We start from the raw sequence: 24,420 nt of genomic DNA, 5'->3' as shown, positions 1-24,420 counted from the left end.
TCCTGCTACACTGCCTTTCTGCATAATACTGATGGTTTCTATAGCCGTGGCATCATAATGACGGTGTTAAGAGGTGGTTTGATTCTGGCAGGGCGCCAATGAAGGCCTCGGGGTAAGATACCAGCCCGCCACTGCAATCTATAGTTCCTTCAGAGTAAAGTCTCTCTCTGAAACCAATTAAAGCAAATAGGTGACATATTAAGAGATAAACTAAGTTTGATATCATGATCAACAGTTCGGAGTGGCAAAAGTACTACAGTCTTGTATGACCTTTTATTTAAAACACACACACACACACACACACACACACATCAAGCACAAATCAAACTCTTGCCTTCTACAATATCATTTTACTGTATAAATGTAGGTAAAGCAGTCCAGTGATTCCCAACCTACATGTTAAATATAAATAACTATGAAGCTGTCGGACAAGCTAACGGAATGAAAAGGCACAATAGTTACCTCAGAAAAGACATGAAGCGTAATTAGTAAGTAGAGTATAATTACCCATTACCTCATACCTTTGAAGTTTTGCTTTGTACGAGTGAGTCACACTCGTTTTTTTAAATTTTATTTTTATTAATTACCAGAAAAACAACTCTTCAAATTGAAAAGAAATCCCTACAAAGTGCATTCACATGCATTCATAACGTCACTATCCATTGTGTCAGTCAGTGTAGGCATCTTTGCAACAAACCAGTACTGACTTGGTGGAAATATCTTTAGCGGTCTCACACATCTGACTGCTGCAATTTCCTCCTATTCTTTGTTGCTTGAGCTCATAATTCACCAAAAAAATTCTGAACCAGCTACTTCTGACAAGTCTGCCGCAGTTTTTCCTCCAGAGCTTTCTCTGCGTTTTTTTGTTTTTTTTTTAAACTGCATTTATTTTCTGTCTACCTTTACAAACCTTCCAAGGCCAGCTCTGTGCTTCATGTTAAGTGTTTCTGCTGCTCTGTGGTGTTTGGTTTGGCTGATGCAACAAACAGCGTTTCATTTGATATTCAGAAAGCTTGTAGATTTTTTTTTTTTTTTTTCTCTTCTCAGAACCTTCGTTTATTTGTTTCACAGTCTCGAGCCTCCTGGCAAACACTAGCATGTGAGTATTTTAGAAGTAAACTCTTTGACACTTTATGGTAATGTTTTAACTGGGAAAGCAACTGTTTGTTGTATGCACAAGGTCTCCTATCGCAGCTGCTGAACTCTGACAATAAAGAGGCAGATTTCTGTTGAACAGTGTCAAAAAACATTAAATAACCTTTGCAATAGAAAGTTGTAAAACAAAAAGAAATCATGAAAAGATCCAACATTTTGTACTGGCAGCTGTAGTTGTGTGGTCTCCTACAGAGCAGGTCTATTTTTTGTGTATTTTTCTATCAATACATTAGTTGCTCAAAGGGCGCAGGGTGGAGCTGCTGTAGCAACACAAGTTTCCTGCTATAAAGTGCAGATAACGCTGACTATTAAACTTTGTTAAAGATAAACTTACCGATGACCTCCAATTTAAAGAATGAACGCTTCAATTCTTTATTCTTGTATGCTTCCAGTACATACGCGCCGCTGTCTTCATAGCTGAGGTCTGAGATGCTGAGTGCTGCCGAATGCCAGTCAAGAGTGATCCTGTTTTGGAATGTGCCGTACACGTTTTGCTCGTTGCCGTTGAAATCTACCACTTTGTTTCCTTTGTGTTTCCACAGAATGTCATCCGGGGCCTCTGGTATTACTGGGTCCAAGGTGAATGACTGTCCCCGAAGTGCATATTGTGTAGACTGTCCAGCAACTAGAAACAGAGAAGAGAGAAGTAAAGAAACGTGAGATAATATGATAAAGATTTTAGCATATTGTGGTGCAGTGTTGGGTGGGGTGACAGCTCAATACCCACACCAAGCTGCCATTTCAACAGTGTAGCTACTAAAATCTAATATAAGCTAGTACAAATATAGATGGAATGAATCCTTTCTGAGGGATGCTGATTGCACTGAATCAAATACATCTAGGGCTATTTTGAGCCTGTAATTAGTAATAGTGGCATACTGTCCTGCAATATAAATAAGGTCCTAGCACCCACCAATGTGTTAATGGAGACTGGTAAATCACATGAAACTAGAAAAGCACTTGCCGTCCACCATATTGTGATTTCCAGGCAATGTTGAAGTCCTGTTTTCATTATATCTGCACTATTAGATTCATGGAGAATCAAAACATACCTTTAGCATTTGAATTAACATGACTTGATGTTATTAATAACAAGCTGACGGAGTGATGAACGGTCGGTCTGTACTCTCAAATATTTTGTACGCATACATTAGTTCTGCAGTTATTTACTGGCTTTTAAGCTGTTAGCTAACGCTATGCTAGGTTGGCATAACTACAGCCATGTTATTGCTAATATAAACAGACAGGGAGCAACTTGAGCTAGGTTAGCACAACTTTAGCAATGCAACCTAAATGGAAAGCATGAACAATGCAACGAAGCACGCGTCAGTCGTCATGACACATGGCAAAGAGAGTTAAAGTGAAACAGGAGACATATTGAGTCATTGTTAACATCACAACGTTGTTATAAACTTATGTGTCAGTAGCTCCGCTCAGCCCACTCCTTAGGTGTTGCCTGGCTGTAGCTTTCTCCTGTACTGCTGAGAAGACAGCGGTGAGGACTGAAGGATTGAATGGAGTCAGAGCTCCACCCAGTCGACAAACGGCGCAACGACAGCATTGTGTGCGACTGTGACACTTAACAGCATTTTACTGTTTTATGAGAAAATAACCAGATGGTAAGCCAGACCATCACCAAAATTTAATAAACTGTTCATTGTGCCATTATCAACATTTCCTGAAAAAATCATGAAAATCCGTTCAGAACTTTTCGAGTTATCTTGCTAACAAACAACCAAACAAACAGATTAATTTTTTATGTATTTGTAATGTTTTGTAAATTGCAGTTTATATTTTTACCCTGGGGCGCCAGGAAGACTAGCAACCACTTTGTGGGAGCTAATGGGGATCCTAATAAAGAATAATCAAAATAGTTGGTGATCAATTTAGTAGTTGATAATTAGTTGGTTAACTGTTGCAGCTCCAGTACAATCTTAAATGACTATGTGAAAGAAAACAAAAGGGGGAAAAAAAAATGCAAAAATGGTTTCACTCACAAGAAGAAACATTAAACTTTTAGACAAACAAAACTTTGCAATGACAACAAACACAAAGTTCCATGTATTTGCACATTTGGACAGTTTTAATCAGATTAAATCAGGTGTGGACGTATAAAATCAGACCTTTTTTAATTTATCAGACCTGAGGGGCTGTACTACGAAGCACGATTAGTGGGTTATCGAGGTATGTTGAGCCTAAAGTCAGAGTTTTCAGTGTCACGAAGGGGGCTTTCTTTTTATCTGGCTAGATTTCCATGGTAGCTGATACTGTAGAGCTAGATCTCCATGGAAACTGATGCTGTGGAGCTAACCTGGTCGGGAGCAGGTTATGTTCAGAGTTTTGGATTTAAATCGGCTGGAAGACACGTCTCCCTTTAACCAAATTGTTTCCTAACTATTATTTATGTGAATATGTAATTTAATGTATATTTTATCTGCAAGCATGCTGCGTTGTGTGCTACAAATATCACTGAATGAAGCCGTGTAGTTACAGTATGGCACCACTGATTATATTGCATTGCCATGGGAACCCGACATGTATTTAGTTGGGGATGCAGAAATCCCATAAATATGTTTTTATGTTTGGCTCTGATTTGCTGTCAAATCCGTTTACACTGCTGGTACTGCAGCTGATAGAACACAGACTGGAAAATGGATTACTCTACTGGTATTTATTACATAGAATATTCAATCAATAACATTATATTCGCTTTGATTGACCAAAAATTAAAGTGACATCCTGCATGATGGGACAGTGTCACACCTAAATGATCTTCAAAACAAGATCATGTTTAAATACATGAAATTTAAAGTTACACTTTAACGTGCAGCGGTCAGTTGGAAATAAGCAGCTGCATCAGTAAAAATATTATATATTAACACGTTTAACAGTTTTCTGCTAGAATTTCTGTCTTGCATCATTTGCAAAAGGGGCGCTTCTTTTTAATTTTTTTTTAAATATTTCTCATTGTTCTTCATTATAACAACGTATTGACTGAAGCAGCTGCACGCGATCATTTAATTTTGTGCAGAAGAAGAGTCACGTGACGCGTTAAACACCCCTTTTTAAGTGAACGCGCACAGAGTTTGAAGCAGAAAGCTAATACCCACCCTCGTCGTGACACCCCTAATCTATGGCTGGGGGGTTAGTTTTTGTCGAGCCGGCTTACACAAAGACAGCCTGGCTATGTCAAACTTGCTTCGTAGTATACCCCTCTGTCCGAAACTGTGAGGAAACGGGACCCTCTGTTCAGTCGGTTCCGTGTCCTCACAAAAAATACTGAACTTAAAAGCAGAGAAACTCACCTAGACAGGAGGTGAAGACACAACAGAGTATGTAAAGTCGATGAATCATTTCGAAAACGTCGATAAATCACAGTCAGCCGCCGCCGCCTCGGGCCTCCTTTACTTTCACTTTTGCTGTCACAGGTGCAACAGGTAAACTGTTGTCATCACGGACAAAGTCGACCAAGAAGTTTTGTTGTTTTTCCTCCGAACACGTCCGAACTGACTAAACTTTTATTACTACCTGGACGTTGGAACTGGAAACCCACGAAGAGTTAAAGTGCAGCGGTCCAACGACGACAGGTGAAAGTATTCGGACAAAATGGCCAGAAGTTACCTGTAGCCTTGTTTTTCTTCTGCAGTTATTAGCAAACAGCGAATTGCGCGTGTCCGCCACCTACTGGCTAGGAGTGCGTATTACAGTCTCTTTTGCGAAATTGCCTCAAACGTATTCACACGCCTCCATTAAAGAAAAGGCAAAATTCACAATAGTCACTCAAATAACTAGAAACTGAAAAAAGTAATAATACATAAAAATGTACTAAATTATAATTTGGTGAAATAAGACATTGCTTTTGAATTGTGGTTGAAAAGAATAATGTAAAAAAAAAAAAAAAACTGTCGAACAAATTAGAGCACTTTGCTGATGAGCAGTAGGCCAAAATCAAAACACCTGTCAACAGGTGCAGAAGTCTGATTGAGAGTTACAGAAAACACTTGATTGCAGTGATTGGCTCAAAGGGTTGTTCAACAAAATATTAGTTTACGGGTCCCATCATGCTTGTTTTGTTTGTTTGTTTGTTTGTTTGTTTGTTTTTTAATATTTCTGTTGAGTCGTAATTTAAAAGCAATGTCATGATTTTTATTACATTTTGATTTATTATTATTTTTGTCAGTTTCAACTTGCAATGACAGCTGTTTTTTTTTTTTTCCTTTTTTAATGGGAGGGTATGAATACATTTGAGGATGACCTTAGTAGTAATAAATCAAGACTAAGACATTGACTTCTATAAGATACTGAAATATTATTTGATAGCACTCACTTCTTGAGTTTCTCTGTGTAATGTCTATAATTCTTATTATTGTTTATTAAACTAGTATTATATAATATACAATCTAACATACACTACAAAATTCAATATGTTTTATAAACTAGTTACCAATGCGCTTTGTGTTTATCTATTATTGCACTAAAACACTGATCAATTTCATTGCAAATAACAATGAAGGAATTTTAATGTGAAGTTTTACTTTTATTTGTCTGGATCGGCTGTCTTCTTTCTGCCTCGTATTTCTAACAGCACATCAAAACATGCTCTACTGTCTCTTCCTCCCCACAGTAGTTATATATGCCTTTTGTGTTTTCCTGTTTTGAACAGTGCGCTGTTTAGTCCTGTGTTTCCAAATCTCAGTTCTGATATTATTATCTTGTCTGTTCATTTCCTCTCTTCCTCTCGTTGCTTTTGCCACCTTCCTATCAGTCTCTGCCGGATGATGCTTCTGATTTCTGCCCTGCTGATGTTAACTTTCAAGTCTGTGTGAGTACTTTTTGTGGCTTCCTCTTGTTTGCCATTTCATTTCCTTTGATGTACGGGTACCCATAAAAATGTAACTGTTAATCCTGTTCTTTGAATTCTGTCCACCGATTGCTGTATTTCTGTCAGGATGTCTGGTCTGTTGTCTGATAAACTGTTGTTCTCAGTGGTCTTGTGTCCTCTATCCACTTGTTTCCAAGACTCTTAGATGAACTAACTGCACGTTAATGTATGCCTGTACAGGTTGTGAATTATAAATAAGCTCCTTGTCATTTTTCTTCTTTTCCAATATTGTTAAGTCTACTGTGCATCTATGATTGAATTGCTGGCGGTGGGCTGATGTTAAACCAATTTCTGTGTAGTCGTCAACTAGTTAACTTTAGCTTTTTAACTATCTATAACCCTTTTCTGATGTAAGATATGAAAATATATCAAATGCACAATTTTTAACTGAGAGTATCATTTATATAATATGGTGTATTGACTACATGATGCATAGAATTCAAGCAATATCAGGAAATATAATGAAGTTCAGCCACCAATAAAACCAATAACTGGTGGTTGGCTTTACTCATCAAATATAATTTGTTTGAATAAAACAAAACTCTTACTTTCACCGCGTGGAGGCGGTGTTACAGGAAACAGACTTCTGCTTTTTAAAAAATGTCACAAGTTGTTTGACAGTGTTTTTATTCATTATGTGTACACTGAAATCATTAAAAAATCATTTCATTCTGTGAACAACATTATAGCCTTATTTGATTTTTTTAATAGTTTATATTTATCAGTTTAGACTTTACATGGCAAGAATTTACACGTTAATTAAATTGTAATAAAGTGCTTATCTGGTGCACCTGCAGCAGATTTTTTTTTTTAAATTCATATTAAATGAAAGGTTAAACTGTTGCTGCTGTATGATGACATTACACTGCTGAACTCATTTTGATTCAGGTTTATTTATTTAAATTATTGTGGCATAACTGTTTGACTGTGGTATTGTAAGTTAAGAACGTGAAGTTATCCACTAAAGCAAAATGGAAAGAAAGAAAAAACAATTTATGCATTTTTTCCAAAATATAAAGCACAACCCCAGATAAAAATAAAGTTTTCAAAAGTTCCTTACATTTGCTCCTTACAAAGAGCATTATGATGTGTGCAAATACATTTTACTTCTCTTTTAACATATCTTCACTTTCCGTGCCTCATTCTCAGCAACAGTGAAGTCCTTTTCCAGAAAGCCTGTGTCACTGGCCCTCTGGTGGGGGTGCTATTTTGTGTATGTGTGTGTAGGACTTCATGAGTGTCACGCTGCCGTGGTGCGACACTCCCATCGGCAAAACACACTCTTCTGTCAACACCCCTCTGTCAACGTCCCAGCACATCACTGTGGAAATGACTTGGTTCTTGTTATCTCTTCCTCCAGTGATGAAAAGTTTGTTGTTACAGGCGGCGATGGCGCAACTTGCCCTTTCCCCCAGACGGGTCACAAGGGTCCAGGAGTCTGACAGAGGAGAGTAGCAGTACATGGCATGCATGGCACCGCCTGCAACCACAAAGAAAATTGGACAGTAGCCATATTAATATATAATACAGCAGCATCCACTTTCACTCAGTCCACCAGACTCTAAAAAAAAAAAAAAAACCCTAAAGAAGTTTTCAGTTGCTGCTCATTCAGATGTTAATTTTAATACTAGTGATTTTTTTTAAAAAAGATCATATTGACACTACTTTTTAAACATGGTAATTGTCTCATTTTTTAATTAAAATCTTTATATATATTAGGGAAAACCACAAACTTACAGCAGTTGAGTATTCGGATCATTGTATTGAAATAAAACTGGCAATACTGCAACATTACAAGTAAAATTATGGCTGTTTGCAGAAAAATGCACATGCAAAAAAAGTACTCAGGATGGCGAAAAATGCCCCAGGAGAATGGTTTACATCAGTAAATGTACTCAGTTACAATCAATCATTGCTGACTTACCAACAATATAGATGCAATTTTTGAAGGTAACAGCATTTGTGCATTTGGTTTCAATGGGAATGGGCGCCCGCAGTTGCCAGCAATCTGTTCCTGGTTCCCAGCATTGAACCTTGTCGGTGGCCAGCTTTCCATTTGGCCCACCACCAATCACATAGATCCATCTGTCAAAGCTTGCAGCAGCAAAGGAGCTCACACCTATTGCAAGAGGTGTCACCTACAGAAAAAGGGAATCTAAATAAAGACACTTGACGCAAAATAGTAGAGGAGCAAACCACTAAATTAAAATAGTGAACTGAAAGATGCTAGTGCTAACCAACACCTTTCATATTCACACAGTCATAGTTTATATAAGAATACAGACACTTTGTAGAACCTTTGGTGTAACTGTGTAGAATTGCGTTTACCTGCATCCAGCGATTGTGAAAAGGATCATAGGCCTCAACGCTAGTGAGTCTCTGAACTCCATCAAATCCACCCAGTGCGTACACTTTCCCGCCATGAACTGCCATTTTGTGTCTCCAGCGCCCAGTTGACAGAGGTTCAGTTTGTATCCACTTGTCCAGGGCGCCATTATACTTCCAAACGTCATGCTGTGTCTCTTTACCTCCTACAGAAACAAAGAGCATTAACAAAGCAGTCACCTGCTGTGCGGACTAGCTTTCATTGCAGAGCGCTGATGTGTCACCATTTAACAATGACTGTGTTGGTGCTTTACACTGCAGGCCACACATTTTCTGATGAAGGATTTAAAATCCCACGGCCTACTGTCAGTTTTCACAGTGTACATGTTCCTGAGCAGTAATGTAACCAGAGCTGAGATGTCAGTTAGTGCGTTGGGAAACACCTAAAACCACAGCCCACAATTGGTGCAGATGACGTCACACCTTCCTGTTGTTTTGCTCAGTTGCATACTTTCAGAATCACAAATTAAAACTTTACAGTTGAATGGCAGAGAAGCCCTAAAACACATAACCTATCCACAAGACCAAGATTGAAAAAGAGAGCATATAGAAACCATAACTTGGCAGATGTGTGATCACGTGTCGTGAACAATTTCACTTTCGCAATTCAGAGAAGTAGCTGCACAAAACACAAATTTGTTCTCTCACCAGATATATACACTTCATTGTGGAAGGTGATGCAAGCGAATTCCACCCATTTTCTGTTTTGCGATTCATCCTCTGTCTCTGTCATCGGCAGCCTGGCGACCTCCAGGCGGCTCCGTCTGAGAGGGTCCAAACAGGTGACAGTGGAAACGAAGCGCTCATCTTTAGTGCAGCCTCCTATGATCAGGAAGACCTCCGACAGAAAGTGCTGCACACGTGGTTTGGTCCGTTCAGAGACCACCTATGAACAGGGCAACCACAGCGAATTAAAGTATTCAATATCTAAAATACATGTTTTTAATTAAAAAAAAAAATACAACCTCATAAAATGGCTACGAGTACAACACTAAAACACAATATGTAAGATGTCCACCAGTGGACCTCCCCTGTGTACTGACCTCCCTGCCAGAGAGGTAGAAGGTGCGGGCCTCTTGCAACAAGGGAAAAGCTTCGCTGCAGCGGCGTATCAGCTCATCCGACTCCACTTTTTCCACAAAGTATGCTGGCTCCAGCAACGGCAGTCGCACATGCGAAAGCAACCTGGCCAGTAGTGGATATCGTTCATCCTGCTGGGCTCTAACCCAGCGCATGAGTGCTTCAAAGACACACTCCTCACACTTGACATCAAGGTCGTCTCTCTGCAGGACAATCTCCAGAGACTCGGCCGGCAGCTCCAGGAAGTCCTGCTGCTGGACCACCTGGGAGAACTGAGTGGTGATGTAGTCCTGAGCCCTGGTCCTCAAGGCTGGCAGGGCGTGACTGTCAGCCAGAGTCAGGATCCCAACGCAGGTCTCTAGATGCATGGACTTGCTCAGAAAGCCGGCACATGCATCTACCACACGGAGGAACTAAAAAAAAATAGACATGCACCTTAATTTACCTTTTACCTGATAAAGATATTTGAAACTGATGAGTTGCACTAAAGTTTTAACAAAACCAAAACTGTCCAGAGACCATTGCATCCATAATGGCTGTGATGGGCATAAAATCTACGCCCCACTTTTTCAACAACAAAAAATACCTTCAAAAGTTCCGATGAAGCTGGTATCTAAAAACGTATTCAAATAATTAGATACACGGAATCTTAAGAAGTCCCTGTTAATCAAACCAAACTCTTTCACTTCACTTCTGGGCAAAAAAAAAAATTCTGTGGACAGAAAAGGGGGATTTTGTACTATAAAAGGATGCAATGTTGGTAAACACCCACATGAATGGAGTCTCGCTTCATACACAAGTTTGAAAATCCCTTTCCCACGTCAGCCTCTATAAAGCAGAGAAATCTGTTCGTACAGGTGCTTGGCTATCACTTTGAGGGAACCTTCAAAAGAAATGTGATATTATCCCTCAGCCATAGTCATCCACATCACATACCTAACCTCACACTGTACCTCAAATCTTAATTTGATCCAAGTGTTAACCTCAACCTTTAGTTACTAATACTAAAACACTCTATGAATGAAGAACCAACCAGAACACCTAAGCTTGTTATCTGCAAAATCTCACACTTAAATAGTATTTTTGCAAAAATAGAAGCATAGTAACACAAACACCTGCCTCCTCTGTTGTGCGGCACAGCTGTGTAGTTAATTTAAGACTGTATGGAAAACTGATCCTGAGTGTAAACAACTGGCCAACTTTCACTTCTCTCTTAAGCTGACTAATTTCTTACCCAATAAGATGCTTGTTCCCCTGATCAGGGGGAGAGCCGTCTGTGGCAAGACCATAAGAAGAATAACAGTCACAACTTGAAGATTTTAACTCCTCTTCTGCATTACAGGACATTTACAGAATCTGTCTACTGAATGAAAATAAATAAATATGCTCTTTTCTATTTTTTATTCTGTTTGCTGTTCATCCAGTCCTGTTGGGCCTTTTATGTGTGCCAACTAACTTGACATGCCGTAATTTCAAATGTAATTAATATCAAGTAAATCATACAAACTGTTGCTGTTTGGTTTCAACTCCATTCTGGTGATTGGAGTTTTTACTTTCATAGAAGAATCTCATGACCGTTCGTTTGACCACTCTGACAAGGAACTGGAACTTTTCGTAAATCTTGTCGTGAAGAAACCCATTCAACTCATTTAACCCAACATTTCTTTAATAGATCATTTATGCCTTGAAGATATTTGACTTATATACAGTTTTTGGGTTTAAATTAGGCCTCTGAGGTCTGTGACTTTAAGTGAAATACATATTAATGTCAAATCATTGATTTTGTTGGCGATTACAGTCCCAATTAACTCTTTGTCTTTACTTGTAATCAGTTTGTTGTGCTAAAAGTTTACAACTAGTGCCTATAAGGTACTCATGATTGACAAAAAACTTTATGTGCTGTAGGTGCTGGATGTAAAAAAAAATAAAAAATCAAGTATGTTTTGGAAGTTTTGTGTCAGTTAAGTTACTTTACCTGAAACTGACTGGCGGCCTCGAGTATTCTCTGGACATTTGAGTGTGTGAGGAGGACTCGGCTGGTGTAGGTATACTCCAGGAGAGAGCGCATTGTCCCGCTGTCCAGCCCTTTAATTTCCACTCGCTCCTCATGACTCTCCTTGAGACCACTGCAAAACATTGCCCTGTACAGAAAAGCCCAGACTCAATAAAAGCAGCAGTCCCATCCCAACAGAGCTACACAATGTTACATCGTTTTTACCTGAAGTACTGACTGGCAGCGGCGAGAATGGCTCTGTGACAATGGAAGTCGTGTCCCTGAACACACAGTGTCACATCAGTCAGTTCTCTGTTCACTCGTAGGGTCTCCATCCCTCTCTGCAGCTCCACAGGCAGACCTCCATCTTCCCAACGTAATTCACTCGCAACTGCTACGATCCCCTTCTCCTCGTTCACACTGGACCCATCTCCAAGTAGTGACAGGGGACAGTCTGTGGTCCTCTCCAGCGAGTCACTCATCTTTGACAGCAAAAGCTCTTTACAAGCTCAGTTTCCTGCCGACGAACAGCGTGCAGCTGCTTCAGAAGCACCTGCGCTGCTAGAAAAGAAAGAAAATGAACCCTTGTGGTTTTTGCTTGCAACAGTTCTGTTGCTTTGAGATGTGGATTTGTTTTTTTTTTCCTGTCCTCTTCATACTTCCTATTCCTGCTCTGTGAGGAACATGCGTATATAGCAACGCTCGTCTCTGAACACTTCCTCTTCTTGTGCTGTGTTAATTTCCCCCTAAGTTACCTAATTTTCCTCTTTTCTCAGAAGGACGGACGCCAGGACTTCTCCACCAGACCTCACGAGATGCAGATGACTGCAGATAACCCTCTCGGCATCTTAACCTGGGTTGTGATAGAAGTGTTTTTTTTTATCTCAAACACATGCAGCATGTTTGTGTGAACTACCGTCTTGTTTGGTGGCCTTGAATCACTCCATCATGCCGACATTTGAGTGGGATGGAAGTGATAGTAATTGTGAGAAGCAGGCTTGTGACAGGAAGGCCACCTGTCTGATATCCTGTTTGCTTGTTTGAGTGTTTTGTTCTATTTCAATTAGTCTTACAATTTGATTCTTCTAATTTTATCCTGTTTTGCACATGATTTTCTTGTTGTAAATGTACAATAAAAAAAGCCTTCAGAGTGACTCCTTTGCACAGGTTGCTTACGTCTGTGGGTCGTGAGCCAAAGAATCAAAGTGATTTTCTTTAAAGATTATTTTCCTTTAACAGTTTGAGAAGGCAGAGGAGGCGGTAGTGTCCAAGCAATACAATCGTGCTATTTTATTGTTTTTATGTGTTATATCAGAGTATTTTTCCATTTCTGTCTATTAATGCCTATTTTATTAAATAACTGAAATACATTAAATTTATTATTAATCATTTATACTTATATAAAGATAATTAGTTCACACAGGTGGAATTTCTTGACTGGATTTCTGGGTTGCCTCTGCATAAACATTTTCTTCTTTGTATTTGTTTCATTAAAATACTTTTCTGTTTTCCTCTTTACCTGCCTCTGTGCATCTTCAACATACTACCTGAGACCAGTGCAGTTACATCTAATCTTATCCTAACATTTTTCACTGTCTCACAAACATCAAATAAACCTACATGAGAGAATGAAGAATATAAAGTCAGAGGTCTACTATTTTAACTTCCTTTGCTCCACACTGCAGCTTTGTTCAACCACTAAGTTATCTCCGTGTAAACTTCAGGGACAGATAACATTCCTATCTCTTCATTTCTTTTAAAATAAAGATCAGAGCCATAGTGTGACAAGTTGAAATATGCACTGCTACTGCAGAAATATCACACTGTTAATTCATGATTTATAATTTTTTAAAAAAAGTTTAAAAATGGTTAAAAGTATGTTTAAGCTGTGTTCTCAGTGTGTTGTTAAGTGGCCGTCAGTCTGGGATCGATTGCTTTTGCAGTTTGTCACTACGAGAATCAGTGGCGCGTCCCTCATTCCAGTAAAGTCACTCACTGAGGAAACGCCACTTGATCACTGTTGTGATTATTTCTTCTGTATTTATCAGCCACCCCTATTCAGGGGCGCAACAATAGCGTGTAGGCTCGATCTTGAAATGATAATAAGAAATGAGCATGTGAACTGTGTGTTTCTCGTGTCTCCACTAAGAGGCACTATTGCCTCAATAATCAGCTGCACCATTCAAACCTGATCTCAATGAGTCCAAACTTTCACTGTTTTCTGAAATATGTCAAACTTGGACCCAAGCTGTTTCCTAGCAACGCAATTCAGCGGAGGGCGCTTTATCTAACAATGCTTGTTACGGAATGAATGCATTATGCAAATGTATTTTTTAATCAAGGCAATGAATAAGACTGAGGACAAAAACTTTCAGACGTGGGGGAGCGGGACACCTGAGCAGAGAGCATGGCATTATTTCACCCCACATGGCTGATGTAAAATGAGCACCTTACTGTCCAACAAAGTTTGTATCACATTTAATACACTCAGTGTCAAACCATGTATGTATGTATGAGGCCTTTAATAAGAGCGCTTTCTAACCGTGGATGTGTATCTCACCCAAATCTTATCAAGAACAAATTTGCTATAAGTCTCTTTTTCTGCAAAACTTCACCAAGAGCCACCTGCGCGTGAACATTTTTGAGAAACATAATTAGGTGCTGCAACTTTGGGTGTGCAGGAAATATCTCAGACTTCCTCTTCGTGTAACTAAGCTACCTACAGGAAGCATAACCCACTTCAATAAGTATGACAAAGCACAGTCGCAGATTTGCACACAGGCAGACTAACTAAGAGCTTGATCACAACTGCTAGGCTATGAAGAGAGCGTACATCTGAAGCAGGCTCAGGATGAGGTATTCCCTGCACTCCCTTTGGAGGGCCAATTTGCTCCTCTGTCTGGCTTTACTTGTGCATCATGGTAAGTACTAGATTTCATTCCTGGAATTGCATTGGATTCTTGTGGGTGATTATGCTCAGTGAAACTATGGTAGAATATTAGCTACTTACTTACTTTGCAAACTACATGATCTTGTTAAAAAGAACAGAAAAGTAAGGAGTAATAAGCAAAGCCATAAGATTGGTGCTGTTGAGTGAATTTTAAGTAGAACTTACTTGTTTCAACAATTAATTAAGTTACTTAGAGAGTGTCAATCCTGAATATGTCACCAATATATACAAATAAATCAAACATCTATTAATAAATATGCTTATTAAACTCAATGTGTCTAACAAATCTTAAACACTGTCTGTGCTTTTGGCAACTTATTTTCAAACATTTTCAAAATTGCATTCAGTAGAAACTTCTGAGATTAAACTCGATGATTCACAAATGATAATTCTCCTTTGGTATTCCTTTCTTGTTTTTAATAACAATTTAATTGATGTAGGCAAACAAATTGCCTCGTTAATCACTTTCATGGCAAATCTGCAATTACTGCTCGCTTTCTGTGGGATGAAATCAGTTCCCTGTAACAAACCATGGAAACGTGAAGGTTTATATTTATTTCATTGTGCTGCAACAGCCTAGAGACTGTTAGAGATGCAACACTGAGACTAAAGTTAGCAACCGAAAAACATCACTGACACGTGAAGTTGCGGATTCAACATCTGTGTTTTGTCTGTTCTTCACTCAGGTGAAGCCGCGGTTCTCACTGAGGCACAGGCTGGACCTCTGTATCGCGTCGTTGGCTCTGAGCTCTCCATCTCCTGCCGTGTAAGTGGCTTCATCGATGAAGCCGCCACAAAACATTTTGAATACCGTGTTTTTAAGCCTGCAAAGCCAAATTTCGAGCTCAACATCATCAGCACCCAGGACCCAAGTTTTGGCTATGCTGTTTATCAAGAACGTGTAATGCAAGACGAAATCGCTCTGGAACGTACATCTCTAAACTCAGTCAAGTTTAAGATACAAAGCCTACGGAAAGATGATGAAGGGGACTATGAATGCACTGCAGTTAACTTAGAAAGTGGCTATTATGGAGTCTACAGTGTTAAGACAACTGTTAAAGGTAATCAATTATTATTCTCAGTTTTAGAGTCTGCTTTTCATTGTATCTGTCATCACGTATTGTAATGTTAAAGATAAATGTTGAACCATGTGTGACTTCTCATTTCTCTGTCTCTGATGTGGTGCCACAGTGATTGACAACTCCCTGAGTGTTTCTTCACCTGACTCCACCTCACTGAGTTTTAACGAGGGTGAAGCTCTCACTTTAACTTGCCAAGCCGTCAGTACCACCATCCAGCACACCCATCTGTCCTTTGCCTGGTACCTCCATAAAGATGGAGAGTCCACCGCTCAACCTATCATTTCTCTGGACAAAGACTTCACACTGAAGCCAGGGCCGGGGTTTGGAGAGCGTTACCAAGCAGGACTCATAAGCTTAGATAAATTGGGAGAAACCTCGTACAGGCTAAAGATGGCTCAGCTTGAGGTGTCAGACCAAGGTAAGATCTACTGCCAGGCTCAGGAGTGGATCCAAGACCCTGATCGCTCCTGGTACTCCATCGCACAGAAGGAAGCCGAGAAAATTACCCTGAAAGTCAAAGCCAGAGGTTAGAACCAGCAACCATTTATTCAGTAACACTATATTAGCTGGCACATCTTATTGCTTGTCATCACATTCATCTTTGCTTTTGCTCTGCACGGTAACTGTGGCTTTCTGACAGGATGTGCGTGACTATTCTTTTGTCTCTGTGGTTTTATTTGTTGCCTTGAGTAGAAGTGGTGCCAGACACGACGTCTCTTGTGGTAAAAATGTCGGCCCAGCAGACAACCCTGCAGGAGGGGCAGGAGCTGATGCTGTCCTGCAGCATAGACACACAGAACTTGGAGGAAAGGTTCTTCTCTGTGGCTTTTCTTCGGGGAACTGTTGAGTTGGCCCGCCTCGGCCCGACAGGTGTTCTGTCTGTTGGGCCAGAATACAGCAGTCGAGAGAAAGAAGGGGACCTCAGAGCCACCCGTATAGGGAACAGAGATTACCGTCTCATCTTACAGCCTGTCAGAACCACTGACCAGGGGAAGTATGTTTGCAGAGCACAGCCTCAGAACAGAGGCCAGGATGGTGCCTTTACACAGGGAGCTTCCCAGGACTCCAACTCCCAGCTGGTCAGCATTTCAGCCCCAGGTGTGTCAAAGTGAGCCCATACTATCTGACACACACACACACACACACACACTGGCACACATTCAGGATTTATTGCCGTTCCTTTCACCATCTTGATTTTATGTCGCACAAACACAGCTTGAAGAAAGTTACTATAAAAAGTTCAAAGTTTCTATTAGTGTGAATTTTTCTATTTTTGTCTTCTCACACAAAGCCATGCCATCTGTCTGTTGCCTTATCTCGTCACAGAAAGTGGACTCTCAGTCAAAATGCAAGGCGCTGTAAATGTCACCGAAGGGGATATGCTGAGACTCTCCTGTAAAGTGGATGGGGTTAAAGGTCAGCTCTCTGTCACCTGGCAACGCAAATCATCATCCACACCATCGGCGCCGTTCACCAGTCTCATCAGTCTGAGTCAGGAGGGCGTTGTGGAGAAAGCGGAGGAGTTCATGAGTCGCAAAGTAAGATCGCTGCGTCCAGCAACGGACAACTTCATCTTGGAGCTTGATAAGGTCACACCCTCCGATTCAGGTGTCTACCAGTGTGCTGTGTCTGAATGGAAGGCCAACAGCAAGATTTACAGCCAGTCACAAGCTGCTTCTGTGGCAGTGACCCCCATAGGTAAGACACGTCTCTAAGACAGTCAGTCTGCGTTGTGCAAACCACTCTAGACAAATGATGAAACCTACATATTGTGCAACAGGTTCCTCAAGTGGTATGACTGTTCTGTACAAAAACATCATCATTAACGTCATTATTGTGAAACATCAGTGGGAAAACACTTTGTTTAGGTTTTGACTGACAACAGAGAAGGCTAAGATAAGAACTTTGGTTAACATGACATAGGTCTGCCAGTCTGTACACAAATCTATGCAACTGTTTAGGTCATAGTAAGATTAACTGGCAACTTGTGTCCAGATTTCTATGAAATATAACCTGGATATTCATTGTCCCCTGATGCTTTGACAATCCCTCTGATGCTAACTGTAGCCCCACTATCAGGTCAAACCTTCAATTTCCACACAAGAAATCTGATTAGAAGCAATTTACCCAGCAAATTCATGATCCCAAGATGATGTAGCGTTTTTCAGCACTGGAAAGGCTACATCTTCTTGGTGTGCTGCCGTCAGTCGAAGCATTAAGTGTGCACACAAGACATTTCAAAACTCAACAGACAGATTGCCATGATAATTGCACTTTCATGCTTCCAAGAGGAAAATTGCTATTGATTTCAATCAGCACAGACTTTGCATTTTTAGCTCAATCATGACTAAAACCTACGTCTTCAGAATGTTTTGTCTTCTAATACTCTTGTGTTGTTGGGTGTAAGCAATTATGATATCCTGGGTTCACTTCCAGGGCTTTAGACTTGAAATTCTAATAACATCAATTTGTTGAAATGACACAAAAGTAGACTCTTTGGAGTGTCTCACTGAATAAATTTGCATATGATTAGGGGAAAACAGATTTTCTCATTGTGCTAAAACTCCTAGTTCTTAAAGTTCTAAACCTTATATGAAGGCGAGTATGATGACACAGACAGACTTGATATTCAATGAATGAAAGGACATGTTCCATATACGCTGATGCTTCTAGTCATTTAACCTTTCCTATAAAGAAAGAAGTGATCTTAAGAAAAGATGTGCACACCAATAAGGGTAAGCATGAATGACAGAAAAAGCAAATCGTACTTTGGACGTGTCCTTTCTCACATCTCTTTTTTATTTTGAACAATCATGATTGCATGAAAACAATATAACCACCAACTTCTCCTTTTTTGCTTGCTGCTGCCGACCACTTCTTGTGTTTCAGAGTCGATGGTGAAAGTGTATCTGATAAGTCGGAGCAACAAAGCAACTGTAGGAGAAAATGTGGAGTTGATGTGCAGAGTCAAAGGGCCGCGCATGCCAATAACGCTGGCTTGGAGCCTGCAACGTGATGCCTCCAATGTTGATAACATCGTAACACTGTACTCCGACGGTGCCATCAGTTGGTTTGGAAACCAAGACCGCTACCAATTGAAAGTACAAAGCAATTCAAATGAAGTTGTTCACTATCTGCAAATCATCGGTGCCAGCCATAGAGAGGAAGGGAGCTACCAGTGCTCGGTGTCTATTGTCTACGAGAATGTACTCAAGAAGCTGAATCCATCCAATCCACTGGCTGTGAAGGTGCTGAACCCAGGTACTGCTTATATTTGTAATGATGGAGTTCATCTTCTGAGCATTTATTTTTTTAATGAAACTTAGTTGTCCTCTCCTCTCACCAAGAATTTTTGTTTCCTTCTTCTAGAAAGCAAGCTTACTCTGTCCTCCAGCCCCACCTTGACTGCAAATATCAACACTGACACGGAAATAAAATGCTCAGTTGTCTCAAATTCCTCTTCATCTTCTCACTATTCTGTCACCTGGCTGCTCCAGCAAGAAGCAGAAAATAAGACCATTGTGAGCTCAGACAGGAATGCCTTAGTGACATTTGGACCCAAGGTGGAGCTGAGCCACAGACAGCGCATCAGCATGAGGCGTTCTAAAGGACCGAGCTTTGAGTTGACCATTCGCCAGGCTAGAATCTCAGACAAAGGTTCATACATATGTGAGGTGGTGGAGTGGCTACAAGATCCTCGTGGTGATTGGTATAAAGTGTCCAAAGTGTCCAAAACTACAAAGCTAACAGTTACTGAGCCTGGTAAGTATGTTTTTAATTTTTAATTTTTACATTTTTTTTAATAAGCTCACTGAAAATGTTGATGCAACAAGTTGAATTAGCAAAATTCAGCTCATACCATTCAAAAAATAATAACAAAATGTCATCTTTTGATATGTTTCTTCCTCTCTTCTCTTCCCACTCTCATTCTCTAGCCAATGACCTTCGTTTAAATAAGACTGAGCCGCCGTTGGTTTACCGTGAAGGAGATGACGTAGAGCTCAAATGTAACATTATCTCAGGTGCATCCAGCGCTTCCTTTTTCTACAAAGTCACTTGGTTCTACACTGTGCACAGTTCTTCCACCACGAATACCTCTCTGGTCGAGCTGGACCACACAGGCCTGCTGAGTTACCCAGAGAACAAAGAACTCAGAGGCCTGCAAGCACGACTTTGTCTCCTCAGACCCACTAAGAGTAGCTTCTACCTAACAATTCAGAGGGCCCATGAAGGGGACAGCGGGGCCTACTGGTGCCAAGTGGAGCAATACCAGCTGGATAATGAAGGTCGCTGGCAGCAAAAGGCCTCTGACAGTGCTGGCCCCATCTCATTAAATGTAACTGTTGCAGGTACGATCTAATCTTTTAGAGCATTATGCAGGCAGCTTAATGTGGCATGTGTTTGCATGGGTGCTTCATTTTTGTATGGCTTGAATGTGCTGAAGTCACATGTTCAAACTTTTGGAAAGTCAGGCCATCAGTGTCCGACTGCATTTGTGCAAAGATAAGTTAACTAGCTATTAGCTGAGCTTTGCATTAACAGCAGAGCCATGAGAGTCATATTATCCATCCTCCCACTGTCCAAAGACATGCATGTCAGGTTATTAAGTGATTCTAAATTGAGTGTGAGCTGCGTGGTTGTCCATCTCTTTGTGTTCACTGTGCAATGAACTGGCAACCTGTCCAGCTGTACTTTGAGGATCAGCTGCCAATGTCTGCTGACGTCTACAGGATGAGGCGGTTATAGTGATTGGATAGTCATTTAGCTCTAACTATAGTCTAACTATATATTTTCATTTACAATTTATTAATAGTCAGTGCATTCAAAAAACCATGTGATGGTGTATATGTCTTCATGCATGTGTTTGTGAAACCAACCATACATGTAACTATTTCTCAGCAACAACGACCACTTCTCTTGGTCACGCTTCTCTTGCACACCATTTCCACCTCTCTCGTGGTGTTGATGCCATCTGCCATCTGTACTTTGTAATGTACATCGATCTTGCCTGCACCCTTTTACTGCGTCTTTTAGTGTTACAGATTTATTTTGCTGTGTTTTCTGTGTTCGCTCTTTGCAAAGACTCCTAATCTCTTCTTTGCCTCAGTTCCCTGATTTCTCCCTTGTGTTCCTAGGATTTTCATTAAAGTCTCATTGATTGGTTTGCCTTGTTAAACTAAAGTTTAATACAAATGTTTCTTGCTACCTGTGTGCTTTTTCACAGAGAAAAGTCTGTCCATTGCAAAGGAAGAAGTGGAGTTGAATCTAAGCATATCTGAGGATTTCACAATCCCTTGTCACATCGACAAACAATCTAGCAACGAATCAAAATTCCAGGTCACGTGGTTTTGGCAGAAAGCAACAGAAACTACACAACGCCCCATATTCACAGTTTACCGAAACTCTACCCTACAAGACTGGTTTGAGAAGGATGTTCAGCTAAGATTTAGCCACCCTGTAACTGGTCGGTTCAACCTTGCAGTCCTGAAGTCTGGTCCTGAAAATAGTGGCTTATATTTCTGTGAGGTAGAGGAGTGGATCCCATCACCGCCTCATGAGTGGAGAAAGTTTGCAGTGGAAAGGTCAGGGAACATGACTGTCAGCGTTATTACAGAAGGTAAGCACATCTTTATGTGATAATGTAATCTTTTAGTAAATATCAGAAGCAGAAAATGATGTGGAAATACATTTTTGTCTTTTTCTTTGCAGGAAATGTTCAAGCCCTGTCCGGATGCAATTCTAGTACCTGGATAGGGATTACAGTAGTGATTGTAATCGTCTCACTTTTGGTCATAATATTCCTGGTGCTGATGATACGCAAGAGTAAGGTCTCAGGAGGAAAGAAGGCGAAAGAGTCTCTCTGGGCTGAACAGTCTCTGACAGCCAAACCCAGTGTAGAAGACTGAACGTCCGACTTCAAGGAGAGCAGAGGAAAATCCTACTGTATTTTTTATGCAGTTTATGAAAAAAATGTTTTAGAATTGTAAAAGTTGCACTGTGCATTTATTTTATTTTTTTAAATCAGAGTTCAAGAACTCTTATTAATGACTCTTTTTGTAATGTTCCATAAAAATAGTTTAAATGTGTTACTTTCTGTGAAGCTGGGAATAATTTTTGCCTTCATGAATTACTGAAATTCATTACAGCTTTGAAATTAAACAGGCACTTTTCATTTTGCAGCTAAAACTTCTTTGCATAATCGCCAGCTTTTTACTGCCTGCAATGGACAGTCGAGCTCGGCAGCAGATCAACGCTGTGGCTTAACACCTACAAAGAAACATACTCTTATTACTGACAGATTCCTTTTCATGTAGCAACAGACAGAGCAGCCAGGTACTTTGTCTTTGATAGGGAGAAGTCAAAGCATAGCATGTCTGTGGGAGCGGCTCAATCCGAAATGCGGCAAGATGACGACCTTTTCTCCATAAGACAGCTATGAATCAAGCAGGAAGTGTGCTGTGGTTGGGCGCAGGACAGTTGCAAATGTGGTCTGCAGATCTGCTGAACAGCACTTGTGACATTTGTACAGACAGATTCGCTTTGTGAAGAGGATGCAGTCATGTAGTGGAAGTTACAATCTGTTAATGCAGGCATTATTTTTTGCTGTCATGACATAATTTTCTTGTTGAAGCTCAGACAGTGTTTGTGATGACGAGCACACGTCTCATTTACATATGATTCTGGATACACAGTTTCAATTATACATGAGACATGAAAGATGTTTGTGCAGTAGTGTGCTTCAGGGACTATGTGTGTGTGTGTGTGTGCGTGTGTGTATGTGTGTGTGTGTGTGGACATAAAGTTCATATGTAATACAACTCTGGAACTTTGCCGTGGCTCGACTCCAGCATATTTGATTTGAAATGCAACAATAACTGTAAAATTGAGTGTCATGGCTGTTCACATCCACAATGATTGAACAATGCACATTTTGCAGTGTTTTGACATCCTAAAAACCAGATTAAAGGTCTTCAGGATGTAAAAACTAAAGGTAAAGACCAGCAAAGATACCAAAAAATCTATTAATATCCATGAGTCGTACACATCACACAGACGTGACTTGTGAATGATTTGCAATCATAGAAAGTGTTATAATTACCATCAGCAGTGTAACTTGATCGCCCAGTGGTCAAAAATAAAAATGTGTCTCTGTCCAAATAAACACAGACTGCCTTGTATTTATTTGTGCATATGCAAACAAGATTCTGAATCTCTGCTATAAGTTGCTATGGAGTTGCTGCATTGAAAAAAAAAAATAAAAAAAAAAGATACCAGAGTGTAAACGAATCAAAATCAAGACGAATGTAGAGCCGCTCTTTCTCTCTCTTTCCCTCCCTATCCTGTCTCGTTTTCTCCCTGCATCAGCCATATCAATGTTTAACACCCCCATCTGTGTCAGAGGCTGGAGCAGAATCCAGTTCTTGCTTTTACTTTTGAGGAAAAAGGCCTAGACACCAGATTGCTCCCATACAGAGAGAGGTTCTTGTCTGATGACTTTATACCAGCTATGTACACCTTGAGGTAAAACTTACTGTTTTTCTGAAGGATATGTAAGACCAAAAGTACCACTAAGAAACTCTGAGACAGCTGTAGTCTCCTCAGCCCCAGAAGAGATGATGTAGTGCTACGTTTGGTCTTGAATTATACCAGCCCTTCACAGTCTGGTGGACTGACTCCCTCTTACAGGCTCCCTCTTAACTTTACTGTAATTCCACTCCCTTGTGTTTCCATGGCAATGCCTGTCAGAGCAAACAAAGAAACATTGAATTTGGGAGGCAAATCAATGCTTGTGTCTATGCAGCAAAGATTAAATGTAGCGGGGGCAAACCAGCGTCTGCAGCGGCAGCCGTGCTACAGCTCCCTCTTCATGCTCTTTGCCTTAACGAAGTCTCTAACATTAACATATTAAACAGTCATATCATCAATTTTTGTTTTGACAGTAGCGCTGCTGCATGCAGTGCATAGCGAAAAGTGGGATTTACAAGCCCACAGCTATAATCCTTCTCTTTTCTAAACCCATAGGTGCTTGACTGCTGGATACTTTGAGCTGGTTATCTCTGTTGCTGTGGTCTTGTTCCAGATCTGATTTGGCATCAGCTTGATGCTCTACCCCTCATGTGTCATGAAGGGACTAGATTTCAGGAAAACTGTGTAACCATTCTTCTATAACATCTTCAACTGCAGAAGCAACAGTTCTGTTGTAAACACACACAAACGTGTAAACGCTGCTGTGAAAGCTATACCACACAAATGTAAATGAGTAATGCCACTGCAGTATACCTATATGGGATTAAAGTAAAAGCTACCTCTTTATTGGCAATGAAACTGAAAGGGGATTACTCATGCGAAAGCAAAAGCAAGAATAAAATATGCATACCTGCAGACGTTGATAATGGGTACATTTCTTTTAGGTATGTGAGCTGTCTGTCTGGTTTCTAACACACCTATGTGGCACAGCTCCAAACTGAATAGAACTGTTTTCACTTGTGCTTCTGGTGCTCCCCTGACTTTTCCTTGAGCGCCACCTTGAGGACACTTTTGGTATGTGTGAAATGTCAGTTATTAGAGGGATTGTTAGGAATTTGGTGCAGAAATTCATGATGTCCAGAGGATGAATTCTGATGGTGATCCCTTGACTTTTCATCTAATACTGCCAACATGGCAAAATATTTGCTCACTGAGTGAAATAGTTCAACTTTTGCGCATTAGTAAAACTATACAAGGGTACTTCAACAATTCTCGGCCTACAAGGGTCGTGACTCCCACTTTGGGACATAACTGTATACTATAAAACCCTTTTATAACTGTCTGAAAAAACTCGAAAGTTTGTTGTTCATTTGCAAGGACATGAAAGCTTTGTGTTTGTATACTGTTGCTCCAGGACAATGTGCCC

The 24,420-nt window shown here is 40.3% G+C and overlaps 2 protein-coding genes across 2 annotated transcripts; one reads left to right on the top strand and one right to left on the bottom strand.

The window, feature by feature from the left end:
• Positions 1–6,723: 6,723 nt before the first annotated feature.
• Positions 6,724–12,132, bottom strand: klhl6 (kelch-like family member 6). Its single transcript, XM_008275628.1, has 7 exons — positions 11,721–12,132; positions 11,478–11,643; positions 9,466–9,915; positions 9,071–9,308; positions 8,366–8,568; positions 7,962–8,175; positions 6,724–7,517 (listed from the first exon to the last, which is right to left on the bottom strand). Exons 1-7 carry the CDS (start codon positions 11,975–11,977, stop codon positions 7,219–7,221), a joined length of 1,827 nt encoding a protein of 608 aa, XP_008273850.1. The 5' UTR covers positions 11,978–12,132; the 3' UTR covers positions 6,724–7,218.
• A 2,127-nt stretch (positions 12,133–14,259) lies between these two features.
• On the top strand, positions 14,260–22,689 carry LOC103352920 (immunoglobulin superfamily member 3-like). The gene is made up of 10 exons (XM_008275627.1): positions 14,260–14,416; positions 15,132–15,506; positions 15,637–16,053; positions 16,221–16,625; positions 16,854–17,225; positions 18,417–18,788; positions 18,897–19,289; positions 19,463–19,876; positions 20,752–21,144; positions 21,237–22,689. Exons 1-10 carry the CDS (start codon positions 14,347–14,349, stop codon positions 21,431–21,433), a joined length of 3,408 nt encoding a protein of 1,135 aa, XP_008273849.1. The 5' UTR covers positions 14,260–14,346; the 3' UTR covers positions 21,434–22,689.
• Positions 22,690–24,420: the final 1,731 nt, after the last annotated feature.

The sequence above is a fragment of the Stegastes partitus genome, unplaced genomic scaffold (assembly GCF_000690725.1).
Source record: "Stegastes partitus isolate 25-593 unplaced genomic scaffold, Stegastes_partitus-1.0.2 Scaffold56, whole genome shotgun sequence".
NCBI classification, from domain to species: Eukaryota; Metazoa; Chordata; class Actinopteri; family Pomacentridae; genus Stegastes; species Stegastes partitus.
Note: the sequence above shows the minus strand (reverse complement) of the source record. Positions and strands in the feature narration are given on the sequence as shown.